This window comes from Phasianus colchicus, chromosome 18 (assembly GCF_987193195.1).
Source record: "Phasianus colchicus chromosome 18, bPhaCol1.hap1.1, whole genome shotgun sequence".
In the NCBI taxonomy this organism is placed as follows: domain Eukaryota; kingdom Metazoa; phylum Chordata; class Aves; order Galliformes; family Phasianidae; genus Phasianus; species Phasianus colchicus.
Window position 1 is genome coordinate 12,160,764 of NC_143453.1, and position 14,605 is coordinate 12,175,368.

Genomic DNA, 14,605 nt, shown 5'->3' on the forward strand with positions numbered 1-14,605 from the left:
AGAATTCTGGAGAGTGATCTTTTCAGCACGACTGAAACAAGTTACATTACAACAGATATTCCATTCTAAAGGTGATTCTGAATTCTCCATCAATTTATTTGTAATTATAGATAATTACAAATTTCACCTCAACTGCAACATGCAGATATGCAGATAACTAAGGTTGTCTCAAGTTAGTGTAACTTCATATTCAGTTTCCATTTGCAAGCATTATTATTCCTTATCTGTCTGGTGGGGAAGGAAAAAAACTAATATTGCTAACGAGATTATCAGCAAACAAGATGTCACAGTACAGAATTTTATTCTTTTCAAAGATAAACAACTCTAAACTTTACTGAATAAAACTGAGCAGTGACAACTTAGTTCTAAAACTAGGTTTGAGAGTACTTAAGATCGATTGCTGTACTATTTACAAGTAAACAAAACAAAGAATTCTTCCTTCCCCACCCTCTCCAGAACAATGCACCATGGCATAGTGACAAGTTTAAATATTACTAAAGCACTTAATGCATTTAAAGCACATTGGCATCAGCTTACAATCTTAGAATTATATATTGAAGGGAGGGGAGTTTTGTAAAAAAGAAAGGCAGCAAGTGTTACTCCTCCTCTGAATTGAATGCAAGGTTAGTATTTCTTTAAAACATACATAAAAAAAAAGCAAGAACTTGCATGTTGGGCAAAGACAGCCTTGCCCTGGAAACAGGTGTTAGACCAGGTGGTCTCACAATCCCTCTGATCTTATGTTCTATGACTGCTAGACATTGGTTTCAGGCATCATACAGGATAGTTGTATCTGAGTGAAAAGAAATTAAAGGAACCTGTGAAAAGAAATGGAACTGCAGCTGATTTCCTTCCAATTCCAAGTGCAAATGATAAAAATCTAATTTTTAGATAAAATTTAGATTTGAAAGTTAGCTTCTCCAAGAAGCTGCATATATTCTCAGCTTTGGTTGAAATAAAAATAAAGCAGTTATATGCAAGTCACAGTATCCTGTTTGGTACTTTCCAATTTTTTTTAAGCTTAGATGATAAAACAAAGCTACAGGGTCAGACATTTGTTTTAAAGTTGTAACTAAATATCAGAACAGCAAGAAACATGGTTTTATGCAAAGGATTTGTGAGATTGATAGCTTACACGATCTATTTGAAACAACTTTTGCTTCTCTTGCTTTTTTTGGCTTCCAAAGGCTGGCAGAAAACATTTCCCGGAGCTTAACAGCTTGTTTTCATTGTTTTTATTACAATGCAATCACATGGAAAGTTGTTACATGTGCAGTTTGAATTCATAGGTGCTTGTTTTCCACTGGCTGACATCCTCGTTGATCATGGTGCGCTCTGTGAAAGTAACGTTTCCTTCTGAATCAATGAGAAGGACTGTGTTTGTTCTGAAACAACATAAAGGCAGAAGAAATACAGAACACTCAGTAAAGAGTTAACGTTTATGACAACATACATTTGAATTGAATATGTTTTGGTCCAGCAGGAAATATTACCTTGTTCCATACCCTGGGCAACGAACACACACAGCTGCATACTTGTTCAATATGGGACGTATGTATTCCTTCCCTTGATCTTCAATTGCAGGGTCAGGTAATTGACTGAAAAAGTTGTAGAAGAAATTATTATTTTTTTTTAATTCTCCATCATATTATGTCTTGACTAAGCTGTTTTCTGTGAAGTTGGCCTCTCTATATTGTTTTCTTACGGCTCTTGATTATTCATCACTGTAAGGAGCTCCTGCACTAAGTCCTCTTTGGCAAGGTCTTGACTTCTGTTGATGACTTCTGTGAAAAGCTGTTTCCCATACTGAAGTTTCTTCCACGGTGTATCCAACAAACAATTACTTAGTCCATATATTCCTATACATGTGCATGCATCAGAGGAGAACAAAATATAACATGTAAATGTAGCATGTAACACTTAAAAAAACTTAACATTTTCCCAGACTTTTGTGAAATACCAAAGATTCCCTGCCCAGAGCACAACAATAACAGAAACATGAGGGTATTGCACAGCCTAAACACAAAATAACTCTTAATCACTACATGGTTGGCTTTATTTCTGTAAAGCAATTCCAATTCTCCAAGCTTCATACATTATGAAATCAATGTGAAATTCAATTTCATATTGTACAGAGGTAACACAGGAGTGACCAGCTTTTTGTTTGTGTTAAAATCTGTTTTGCGCTTGTAGTTGTACAAAAATCTAATAGCTGTTTCCAAGAACTTATGCCATAACTGGTACAGTAACTATTTGTCTATTGGCAGTAACGCATTGAGCAACATTTTAAGCAAGCAAAATATGCCTTTGTATATTAACACAGCCTTCTTCACAACTGTTATCAACCAGCTAAAGCATTCCTCATGTCTCAGTCCACTTCTGTTTGATTTTGGTGATGAATACTACACAGTTGGCCAGCAAAGGGCTAGATTTTAAATATTTTAAATCAGTCTACCTGATTTAAAGACAAAAGTTCATTATTTTTTAAAGCCAATTCTGTCCCTAGGGGGGCACAGTCAAATTACTGTCTTAACTCTGCAAAGTAAGAAAGGTACCTCTGACTTTGAATATTCCATTCCTCGAGACAAACCTTTGTCCCCTGATCACAATTAAGTAACATTCCAGTAACTGCAGTGGAGATTGGAACACCAACAAGGATAGACTTGTTATAAACTACTGACGCTTTACTGAGATATATTAGCAAATACTTAAATGAATTTAAGCATTTATGTTTAAGAATGCAAGGAAAGTTAGCAAAGAAATGCTTAAGCAGACAAAATACTGGAGAATATGACTATATTTTGAGTCCTTTAAAGTAAGAGTAATACTCCAACCTTTTAGACATAAACCTACCAGGATTTAAGAAAACAGGTTCCGGTTCTCCTTTGTTTCCATAGTAGCAAATTACATCTCCTTTGGTGGTACTGAAAAATACAAACAAGAATTTCTCCTTGAAAAACAACCAGTGTCTGTAGTTGATTACTTGCTAATTCCACACAACCTTCGAACACAGCAAGATGTTTCTGTCACTGTTACTGCTCTGACATCACAGCCCAGAAATTAACTGATGAATATCATTACTCTCCTCCTCTGAAATAGTATATCACACCACAGTCAAATGTTACCATCATTTTAAACACAGTGGTAATGCAATTCAGTACAACCCAGAACTGCTGCATGGAAAGCAGGCAGGTTTACTGTAAATACGAGCAAACTCCACCTCCTGAAAAAAGAAATATTCTTTGAATTTAAAAGAAAACATCACTGAACTTGCAGCTAAAGTTGAATTTGGATTGAGTACCATAAATAGAATAAAGAAGAGATGCCATTTCCAGCTCCTTATTTTTCCATGAGCTAGAATGACATGTCTTAGCCTTGATGCAAATAAGGATGTATAAAATACAGTTAATGAATGACACTAGAAGCATCAATGAACATGCTTGTTTAAAATAAGCCATACAAAGCTGTGGAAATAAATGACCAGATTTCACAACCCTTATGCTGCTTTCCAGCTCCCTTTCTCACATCATTGCACCTGTACCATATACTGTTCTGTCATCATAGTAATACTGAGAGAAAATAAGTTTGTTTTCTTGAGGACCTGAGAGCTCAAACATTGTAAATCTCTCTTTAAGCATGCCACCTACAGACAGCAGTATCATATGCTCAGATATACCCCTTTCCAACACTGCTTCATTTACTCTTCCAATTGGAAGTTTCCTCTCCATTTCACACCACTGTATCAGAGCCAGTCATTGTTGTTATACAAGAGATGAATATGTTAAGAATAGGCTTCAGTCTCTTCTTTGAGCAGTAACACGGTTCAACAAAACAACATCAGCTACCATAATGTTTTTCTATTTACATAGGAAAGTAGCTTCCATTTATACACATGTCCCGCATCTCTCTCAGGACTATTTCCAATTTTCTAAGATGACAGGTTTATATATTTTATAGAAATTGCTTTGCATCATTAACTCGCCAAGAATTTCATTTCACCAGAGGATCCAAGGCTAAGGATGTCACAATGGAGAATTAACACATACAGCTTTCAAAGTGATACCTAGCATGAAATCATGACCTGCACCACCACAGAAGGACTATTCAGCTGAGCAGACAATTCCCAATATCAACTTAGCATAGAATTTAAAAAAAAAAAATCAAACTAAATAGTAACACATGAATTACTATTTTATTAATGTCAGTCAAAACTACTTTAACATCATTATGCTAACAGACTTTACAACTATTAAACACACCTAAATTAAAACAAAGAAAATCAAAACTATTTACTGCTTGATACATCAAGCATGTTGAGTAATGTGTTTTCTTAAAAACATAGAAAGAAAAATTCTTCCATTATCTTTGAAGTTACACCTATGAAAGGCAGCCAGGCAGCAGTATGTGGCAGAGAGTACAAGAAATCAAGTCCTCTGACCACGATAACAATTAATGTATAGGAAAGGAAAAATTCTTGTGAAGTCACCAGTAGGATAACAAATTGTAAAGGAGAACAGCAAACACTAACTGCCTGACAAGCTTACAGATTAACATTCTGAGAGCACCAACTTTTCTGCTTGTTTCAAAGCAGAAAAAAAACAGAAATACACTCTTATCTCTACAGGTGGCATATCTGCCTTTATAAATTCAGTTTAGATTTTGGTTATCTGTGAGCTTTCTTTCACTTTCCCACCATAACACAGTAAATTTAAAAATGAAAAATAGGCAGAATTTGAAATAAAAGCCTTTCTTAAGGGAACAACAAAGCCACACAAAACAGTAGAAAGAAAGCAACAACCAACCACACTTGCATCAAAAGTGGGGAGGTAGGAGGGAACCTTGACAGTAATATCTCAGCTCTCAGCTCTTCTAACCTCGCCACAGCATGCCACCCAACAGGAAAAAATGAAGAGTAGAATGGGGGATACTTGCTTGTCCAGCCCATAAAGACACAGCAGTTTCAACTTCTGTTCCAATGCTGTAATACTGATCTCTCTCCTAAGTCACTGTGGCTCACCAGCCAAAACTTAAGGCTGGAGTAGCTGTACATAAACTGTGCATGGAAAAGCAGTAAGTCATCAAGTCCAAATTTTTGGATGGGATTTTCTTTGTCATTTTGTAGTATAGGATTTTTGGTTGTTCCTGTTTATTTTTTTCAAGGTAGGAAGCCTGAAGGATATAGAAAATATAAATGCAAACTGAATTTTAGATTGAAAATTTGAGGATAAGAGATTTTATACTCAAACAGAAGCATGTACATCTCTGAGAAATTACAGAGCCAAGGTTTTGCTCTCTCAAAATCATAACACAGTCTGCAGGGAAAAGACTAATTACGAGCTCCTAAGTAATAGTTAGAATACAAGGTAGCCATCAAGCATTTGAAAGATGAGAAAACAAAGGAAATTACAACCAGGGTAACAACGGGCTCTTACCTGCCAACTGGCAAAAGAAACTGAAGTGAGAGCCCGTCTTGTGACAGGCTTCTATATTAGTACACTCATGTGCTAACAAATACGTGTACTTCACTACTACTATCTTTCTGCTGTGACACTGAAGTTTGTAGACTTACTTCAAGTCAGCTGCTATTAAATTAAATCCGTTATAAAGATGTCCTTCTACTGAAACTTTCTTCAAGTAAGAGTAACAGTCCAGATCTGAAGTCAAGAAGTTCGTTACAAGAGCACCTAAGAAAGAAGTAAACAGAGCAACTTGACCTCGTGAATTTACTAATCTGAAAGGCTTGGTAAAACAAACAATACTACAGAAGATATCTTCCACCAACAGAATGTAACAGTAATCAACAAAACATTCCTTCATAAAAGGATAAATAAAAAATATAAATAATATCCCTTCATACCTCTTCCTTTTGCATTTTTGTCAGTCGTTGGCTGCATATAGTTTGTCAGGGCTGCCATCCTGCCTTTCTTACTGATTCCCAGCCACGTCCCACCTTCTTTTCCCTCCTCCATATCCAGACCTAATAAAATAAGGAGTAGGCTATTACATTCATCTTCAAAAATCTCAATGTTAAACAATTTCTTCATACAGATGAAGAGCCTTGATGAGGTTGAATAAAATAGAGTAAGTACTATCTTTTTGGACAAGTATGCATGAGGGTAAGAGCACTTCTATTACCCATCCACAATTCTGAACTAACAAGTTAATGAAATAACAGATGATGAGGAATGAGTAAAAGTTGTATTAAAAGTGAAATTATAAGCTACGCCTGTAAGCCAAAATACACAGAAAACTAAGTAGGTTCATAATGCTTGTTAATTCAAAAGGAAAATCTCAGAAGATTTACATTATTGGCGAGTTTGACTTTAGAAGTAACCAGAACAATTTAGAGTAATTTAGGTAATTGCAGAATATTATATTGTGGTAACAGTAACTTGCCTAGGAGGTGGGGTGTGCTAATTGTCAGCAGCTACAAGGAGCCACAGCCAAGACTCTCCTATGCATATTGTTGGAAAAATTTCAACTCCAGATCTCATAGGAGATCCTTCATTATAGAAGAAAACCACGTCTTGGATGCTTATTCAGAAAACCTTTCCTTCCTTCAGTCTCCAAAATTTCAGTGTCAAGTTTAGCTTTGTCACATCCTCACAGAACACACTGTTAATATCTTCACCCTAACTAAAAGGTACACAAAAACAAAACATACAGCTACACTGATGTAAAGCCAGGAATTGCATATGTTTACATATCAGATCCAAAAATATTCATTGATTCACACAAAGAAAGAATTTAATGTTTTCGTCCTCTGAACTGCTGCTTTGATTTAACAATTTTACCTTAATGGGAGTATATTAATGGGCTCTCCACAGGCAGACCCACTGAATGCAGAACGTGTGTTCTCATGCCAAATAGAGGCAGAGATGACAAAGGTGTAAGGGAAAGTTCAGGGCTCTTCAGTTTTCAGGGTAGTTCTTTGTTTTTAAGTTCCTGTGTCACAAGGAAAGCAGCACCCAGAATGTCTGGCACAAAAATGAAAAGTCAGGCAGAGCCTGAGAAGTAAGGGAGCTGCAGTGCTGTGGGAGTCATTTATCCTCACAGCTCTCCCTGCCAATGACAACAACACACAACGTGTGACAATAACATCTGTGACTTTGCAAATACTGTTCGCTACCTTGGATCTAAGCATTGCTTTGTCTACCCAAGGCTGCAGATAGATTCCCTACAAAGGAAAACTAGACAACTGAATAACTGCATTTTACTGAACTGATTGTGGACCAAATCTAATAAACTAATGGATCAATAACTAAAACCACTATGTAGCCTATAAATTACTGATAAGAAACTAGAAGAATTTCCTTGAGGTTTGTTGTAATGATTTCCAGTCACTAGTACAGACAATGAGTCTGTAGAGTAACTAATTCCATCTACTTAAGAAAGCGTTTCAGCAATCTGCCAAAGCTCAAGTAATTGTTTGTGATGGACAAACATATTACTATATTTCCATTACACTGCTTGGCCTAAACTCAGTAAAAAGAAAACTGGGAGGAAAACCACTACATGATATTAGAACACAAATAAGACAATAACAGCACAACTCACTTCCTACGCAGGACGACAAGAAATACAAGAACGTTACGTACCACTCAGGATTTCATTGCTGCTGTCCCAAAAATCTGCTGATTTGGATGGTCTGTTGTAAAATTCATCTCTATTAGCTGCTAGAATAAGTCTGTAGAACACAAGAGTGTACTTAGAAATAGGAATTCTGTAACACAAAGAATAACAGAATATTTTTCGCCACAGCAACAGTTCACTGTAAGCATTAAACCACCCTTTATCTCAGCATCTCACTTCTATCAGCATAGAACCTGAACAACAGCTAACCACAGCCTTCTTTCACACTGTCCTGAGACATTTAACAAGGTCATCTTACTGCATGAATGAGGCTCATATCCAAGAACAGAAAAATGCTTGCAAAGCAAGAGATTGAGTTAAAACTGAAAAGCAATCTTATAATTCTTCAGCACGTGAAGTTACAGCTTAAAAAAAAAAAAAAAGAGAACGAACAAAAAAATCCCAAGGAACTCTAAAGGGAACTTGCAGGTTATAGGAAGCTTATCTGAAGCACAAGAATATATTTTTTTATCTTTAGTTAGAGTCACATAACCACAGAATTTTTTAATTTAACTTGAACAACTAAAGCACTATTTATGCAGTAGAAAGATACAACACTTTTGTCTGAAAGCATCCAGGACAGAGACAAACCTGACAGCCTCCAAGGCCCATCCTGACTGAAATTCATTCGATTAATGAAGAGAAGACAGCACACTCAACAATGCAGAGATGCAAAGGGGAAAGCATGCTTTTCTGCAACAGTCAAGAAGTATGTGGGGGGAGAGAGAGTGTTCCCCTTTGGGTTTTTTTGTTGCTGTTGTTGTTGTTGTTTTCCAAATAATTATTATTTTTTTGTTTTTACTTTTCTGCAAGTATGGTTGCTGCATAACCTGAGAACAGCAGGAAAGAAGATGTGAATATGTAATGAGAGTCCTTGCAGCAGACAAGGAAGCTGTGGAGGCTGCTCAGTCAGAAGTAGGCAGATGTTGTAAGAAATATGCAACTGAAAACTGCTGCTGGATGAAACATTTCTTTCTTAATAAGCACGTTTTACTCCACAGCCATCCTGTACTCAAAGTGGTTTGTATAGCCTTTGTATATCCAGCTCAACCAGATAGTTCTTAAAGAACACATAAGCAGGAAATAACACTCAGAATGCTTTCTGTCACCACTATGTCTGGCTTCCACTGCTCCTTATTTGGAAAGAGGATCCTAAGAGGCATCTGCCAGTGTGGGAGACGTAGCTCAGCATGGTCTTTGAGAAGTGGTTCACATACAGGATGCACGGGAAAAAGACCAGTTCTTCCTAGTGAAGCAAACACTATTTGTTTATGGAACCTAAATAGTATTAAGTGGATTTTTTCCAGTGTGGTAGAATATTCCCCAACTCAGTTTATATATAGATTCTGGCATTTAGCACAAGGCTAGTAGGCAGGGTTGGTACATTCAAAGCATCTTCATTTAGTCATTTGTGGAACATAATCACAGTGAAATGCATCACTATTGAAATGACCCTTGGCATCCAATAAATTGCAAAAGGCCTGTTCAGCTATTTTACAGCTGAAATTAACTGTATTAGGGCTAACTCATTAAGATTTATTTAAATGTTGAGACAGATAAAAATATGAGAAATCATTCTATTAAAGCAATTCCATACAATGAAATTCAGTTCCATAAAAAGTCTCCAATTATAGCTTTGAAATTTAAAACGTATTTATTCTTAAGATGCACACAGTATATTTTGGAATAGCATAAGGGCAGTGCAATAACTTTGATAATGACTACAGTAAAGCATTTGTTACACTGCCCTGAGCTTTACTTCTCATGGGCCTGCAGAGAGAACACCAAGGGCAGAACAGTAAGCTGCAAACATACAGGAAGACAGGAATTCATTAATGCATTTAGAAGATCATCTGCAAGCTTTGTGCTAAATCAGGAACTTAGAAAAAGTAGCCAAATGTACTGCTGTGGAAATTTGGAAATTCCCTAGGATGGGAAACCCTCCCAAGCATTATGGAGAACATTGTTTAGCTTGGCCAAAGAAATCCAGTTTGTCTTTTCAACTTTAAATGGTTAGACACCAAGAGAAACAAAGTAATGGATAATAAAAGCTAACTGTAGATGTCTTTTTTTGAGGTGGACAAACATACCAGCAGGCCTGCAGTCAGAGAAACCCCTCTGGGCTGGGAGAAGTGTTCCATGAGCTCAGTGTGAAGTAAAGGGAGCTCAAGTACAATGTTACACAAGGAGCCCTGAGGAAAAGTACATTTAGCAGCAGACCAGCGCAGGGAAGTCTCATAGCTAAATACTCTTCAAAGAACTGGGCAACATCTCGAGCTGATGTTTATGTTCTTCAGAAAGCTGAGATGAAGGTGAAGAAACCATAGTAAAAACTAAAAAAAAACAAAAAAAAAAAACAAAACCAACAACTAGGTACCTCAACTTTCTTCCAAATAATAATAAAAAAAAAGGTTTAGCCTTTTTAGGCTGTGTGAAGGAAGGAACAAAGGAACTGAAGTTAGGCGTTTGATTGAAGCAATAAAATTAAGATCAGCCACCAAGAACAACATGGCACAGTACTTATTGCTGACATGCAAGGCTGGTCAGAATCATTTATTACAGAGGTAGAGAGCAAGGCTCTGCTTAACAAAAAGTAATGAGAAAATTGAGATCATTTAAGCAATTGATGGTCCATCAAACATGATTCCCCTTAGCTTTTAGGATACAAGACAAGGCAGGAATTTGGAACTCTAGATTAGAATTTATGAAGGATGCATCCTGCACCACATGACTGATTACCATCAAGAGGCCCATAACTAAAGAGTGAGCCTTCTGACCAGGGTGCAAAACAACGTATGTAAGTGACCCTTTGAGAACCCCTCAAGTAGTCCCATGGAGAAAATCTAAGTTAGACATTACATGAGTATAACTGAACACCAAGTAATGACTCCTGAGTTTGTAATTCAAACATAGGCTACAGGAAATTGTACAGAAGATTACACAGACAGCTCTCTTTCAGCCATCCTTACCTGTAGGCATTTTTTGAAACCGGTCGAGGATCAAATTTGAACAGAATGATGCACATTGAAGAATGATTAAGTCTTTTTTTCCCCACAAAAGCTCAGCACAAGGTCATTCTGTAACAGCCTACAAAGAAAATGCAGATCATCTATTATGCCACAAATCACATAGATAACCTTGCCTCTGGGGTGAAGCTTACAGACTGCAATGCTCATATCCTTGCTTACTGAAAAACTGGTTTAAATATATTTTGGTCATCAACATACAAAAAAAACAAATAGCAAAAGCAAATAAAATACGGAAGCTGAAGAGCCATTCTTGGACTTTTATGAACTACATCAGCTTTGGGTTTGGTTACTTTTAAAATTCTTTAATGTTTTATAAACATACTCCAAAAGAAAGCCTTCTATAGAATCATTATTCCAATAAAGACATAACAGCAATCAATAGACCGTAGCCTCACTATTCAAGCTGTGATACAGGACCTTGTGGTATAGAGTTGCTATTTCTTCAGAAACCCATAAGTCATGTGGACCAGAAAGATTGTTCTAAATTACTTCTGGTTACTTTTCATTGCTCTGCACTACTAAAAGTGTGTCTCTGAAGTCAATTCTCATTCAAGAGAAGCAGTGTTCAAAAACTCTTGCCTTAGCATAGAAGATTTCAGTGACTAGCTTTCTTGCTGCACACTCTTATCTCAGTTACTTAACTTTGATTCGCTTTTCTTATATCATTCCAATTACCTCATCACTGTTTTACCTTATAAGAAGCTTAGATAAGAAATTACTGCTACTGTTAGTTGCAGCAGACAAAGAGTAAGATATGATGACTACAGAGATATTTAATCAAATATCTTCATACAACTGTCATTCTTTCAAGGCTATACTCACATAAAAGAAGGTGTTGCAATCCCTGCAAAAACTTACTGCTTCCAAATAATGGGCTTTTGTAACATCCAGTTTTATCATCCCTCGTCAACGGGCCAACCATTTTCATGCATGAAATGATGGCAACAATCTCCTCTATTTCTTTGTTTTTAGTCTGCTATTTAACTTACCTCTCACACACACAGACCAGCCTGACAAAAGTCAACAAACACACTGAAATTAAGCGTTCTGCTCCAAATGGGGCTGCTGGCTTGGAAATGACATTGAAATAACTGCCATTCTTATTCTGTGCTGCTGTCATCAGCACAGCGTGCAGTTTTATCAGCTCAACGTCCTGGTAAAAACCTGAATGTACACTGCCAGGAGAAAGCAGTGGTTACAGGAGGTAACAGGAGACCAAATTGTGATAGATTGTGGATGTTCTTTTCCTAGGTTTGTACCATCATCGGGTTGATTAGAAGCAATCAATTCACAATTTGGCATAAAACCACTTCACTCATAAGATCTCCCAGTAGCAGCCTTTGAAAAATGAAGTCATTTGTTATGTATTTTGTTCTCCCAAATGAAGTGCCATAAATAACATGTCAGTTACCACAGCAAACTCTAAGCTGATCCACAACTGTTCTTCAGGCAAGTCTAAAAGACCACCTGAAGATCATTAGTCACTTAATTCTGACAGGTTATGTAGCACAACAGTAACTCACAGTCAGAGTCTACAACTGGTTTACTGCTTCTTTTCAATTTGTTTACAGGAAACTGAGAACTACATTCCTCAAAAGCTCATGAAAGAAGAAAACTGGATGGATATTTTTTCAGTGTTACAATGAGTTTTCCATGCTGAACTGAGACATTTAAAAGAATGATTACTTTCCCAGTTGCAATCAGGAGCAATTGGAAAAAAAATCACAGCAAGGGTAGGAGGGCTGAAAGTGAGATATGGGTGAGAAGGAAGAGGTGCATGCTGTTGTGCCAGCTCTCAGGCTGCTTTGTACGAAGACTATTCCTGAAGGATGAAGGGCTGGTAACCTTACCGGGGTGAAGGGACCATCTTCACTGCAGGAGGCAGCAGTGCAAACCAGAATGGGATTAAAGAACATAATGTGTAAGGAAGAAGACGCTGACAATTTCGATGATCTCAAACTTATAACCTGATCTTTATTTTTGTGTCCCCATTTTCTCCCCCTGCAGGCCCAGGGCCCATTCTGGATTTCTTCCTCCTGTTACGCAAACACAAGTAGCTACTCCCTATTCCAGGGAGGAACATGACAAGAAATTGTTTACCATTCCTTATACTCAGGAAACACAAGGAAGCAGTCAGTGGAAACGCTTTGCAGAGCCCACCACACCCACCTGCTCCCGGCCTTTCTATGTCAGTGTGCACACAGCTTACAGCGAGAGAAACGCGCTAGCCAACTTCTTAGCCACTTGGTTCCTATTAACAGGCACTGATAAGGAAAACAGCACACTCACTACAGCCACAACCGAAACACCGGAACGCGTACAGCTACAGCCGAGCCGAGAGGCACGGCCGTACACAGGCAGCACCCAACAGCCCGGGCTCTACAGGGGCACCCGCAGCCGACAGCTCCTGCAGCGGCACGCAGGAAGGCACCCGGCAGGCACCGCAAGGCCGCGCAGCGCCGCACTCACCCAGCGCGCGCCGAGGACAGCAGCACAGCCCGGCAGAGCCGCTTCCGGCCCCACGGCGAGTTTAAAGCGACACTCGCCCCGATTGGCTGCGGGAGCCCCGCCCCCCGCGGGCTATTGGAGAACGGATCCCCCGCCTCCCCTCCTCGAGCCGCCATTGGCTGGCTCCCGCGTCGCTCAGGGCCGTTGGCGCGCAGGTGCCCCCGCTTTTCCCTCCGCCCTATTTCTGACTCCTTCACGGGAGGCAACGGGCGGTTTCAGTGGAACTTGTAAATTAAGGATGCTTTATGGTAGTGCCTCCAAAGGAAGAGCAGAAAACCCGTGACCGCTCTCGTCTGAGAATAATAAACTTCGTATGCACAAGTGAATAAACGTTAATGGAAAGACCTTCCAGGGCTGTACGAGTTTGTAACGTGGCTTTCGAGGCAAAACCTCTCATCCTGAAAGCAGAAAACCCGGGGTCGGCGGTCAGCCTTGCCGTCGGTCCCGTGGCGTTAAGCACATCGTCCGCACAGCCCCCGCCGCCAGCAGCGGGACGGCAGCGCTGACCTGCCCAAGGGTTTTGAAGATCTGCTGACGACCGGGAGGAGCCGTCACACTCACCCGCCCCTGCCGTGCCCCGCAGCGGCGACGTCCCGCTCTGGCGCCGTCCGGGGGCTCCGCGCTCAGCCCCGCCGTCGGTGCCGCTCGAAGCTCCCAGCGCTGCGGGCAGCCGGGGGCAGAGCCGTCAGCCTCTGGGAGCCGCTACCGCGAGCCGGGCGAGCAGCTCGCAGGTTGTCCCGAGTTCCTCACGAAAAACTAAAAGGGAACCAGCTCTGATGTTTGTTACTAACTTTGTCCCGTCGCGTAGCCGGAACGCGCGAGCGCGCTGTCAGTGTCCCGTCAGACCCCGCTGACCGCGGCACAGCGCTTCGGGCGGCGGCCCCGGCCCGGCTGCTGGCCGCTATGCGCGTCCATAGGTGGTGATGCGGGATCTTCGCTGCCGGCGGCCGGACGGGCAGCTCACGTGACGGATTTACCGGCAGAACCACCTGACGCGGCATTAAATCATCCCAGCCCAATGAAACTGGGCAAGCCCACGGCTCGGCAGCTCCCTGCGCGTCCCACCGCGCTCCTCGCTCCGCACCCCCGCAGGAGCGCTCGGCTCCCCCGCAACGGAGCTCCGCCGCTCGGATGACGTCACGCAGGGGGGGCAGCGGCCCTGGCCGCGCCTCAGCGGCCGCCCCGGACCCTCCCGCCTCCCGCCGCGAGCCGCACCGCGCCCGCCGAGGGGGCGGGCCGCGCCGCTCGGGCGGACGGCCTCGTTGGCCGACGCGGTTTGCGGCGGTCAGCCAGAGAGCGGAGAGAGCCAATGAGATTTTGGTTGCTGAGCGCGAGCGCGGAGGAAGCGGCCAATAGGAAAATTCGCGGCTGCTGGCGGCGCGCGCCGGTTCGCGCGGCGGCTGCGGAGGGGCAGCGCAAGGCTGAGCCGGTGGCGG

The 14,605-nt window shown here is 40.8% G+C and overlaps 1 protein-coding gene across 4 annotated transcripts; it reads right to left on the minus strand.

Annotated features, from left to right (window-relative positions):
* Positions 1–358: 358 nt before the first annotated feature.
* Positions 359–14,327, minus strand: TANGO2 (transport and golgi organization 2 homolog). Of its 4 annotated transcripts, none has more exons than XM_031592803.2 (9): positions 13,961–14,327; positions 10,602–10,719; positions 7,599–7,687; positions 5,858–5,977; positions 5,570–5,684; positions 2,854–2,924; positions 1,706–1,859; positions 1,494–1,598; positions 359–1,385 (listed from the first exon to the last, which is right to left on the minus strand). In XM_031592803.2, exons 2-9 carry the CDS (start codon positions 10,655–10,657, stop codon positions 1,265–1,267), a joined length of 831 nt encoding a protein of 276 aa, XP_031448663.1. In that variant the 5' UTR covers positions 10,658–10,719; positions 13,961–14,327; the 3' UTR covers positions 359–1,264. The 4 variants fall into 4 exon arrangements, with proteins under 4 accessions (XP_031448663.1, XP_031448662.1, XP_031448661.1 ...); XM_031592802.2 differs by lacking the exon at positions 13,961–14,327 and adding an exon at positions 13,731–13,948; XM_031592801.2 differs by lacking the exon at positions 13,961–14,327 and adding an exon at positions 13,131–13,229.
* Positions 14,328–14,605: the final 278 nt, after the last annotated feature.

Excerpts from the sequence above, each read along its gene's own strand:
- TANGO2 (XM_031592803.2), bottom strand. The coding sequence starts at position 10,657 with ATGTGCATCATTCTGTTCAAATTTGATCCTCGACCGGTTTCAAAAAAT. Across the intron at positions 1,860-2,853 it reads ACCTGTTTTCTTAAATCCTG|GAATATATGGACTAAGTAAT; the intron begins GTAGGTTTATGT and ends GCACATGTATAG. Across the intron at positions 1,386-1,493 it reads TGCCCAGGGTATGGAACAAG|AACAAACACAGTCCTTCTCA; the intron begins GTAATATTTCCT and ends ATGTTGTTTCAG.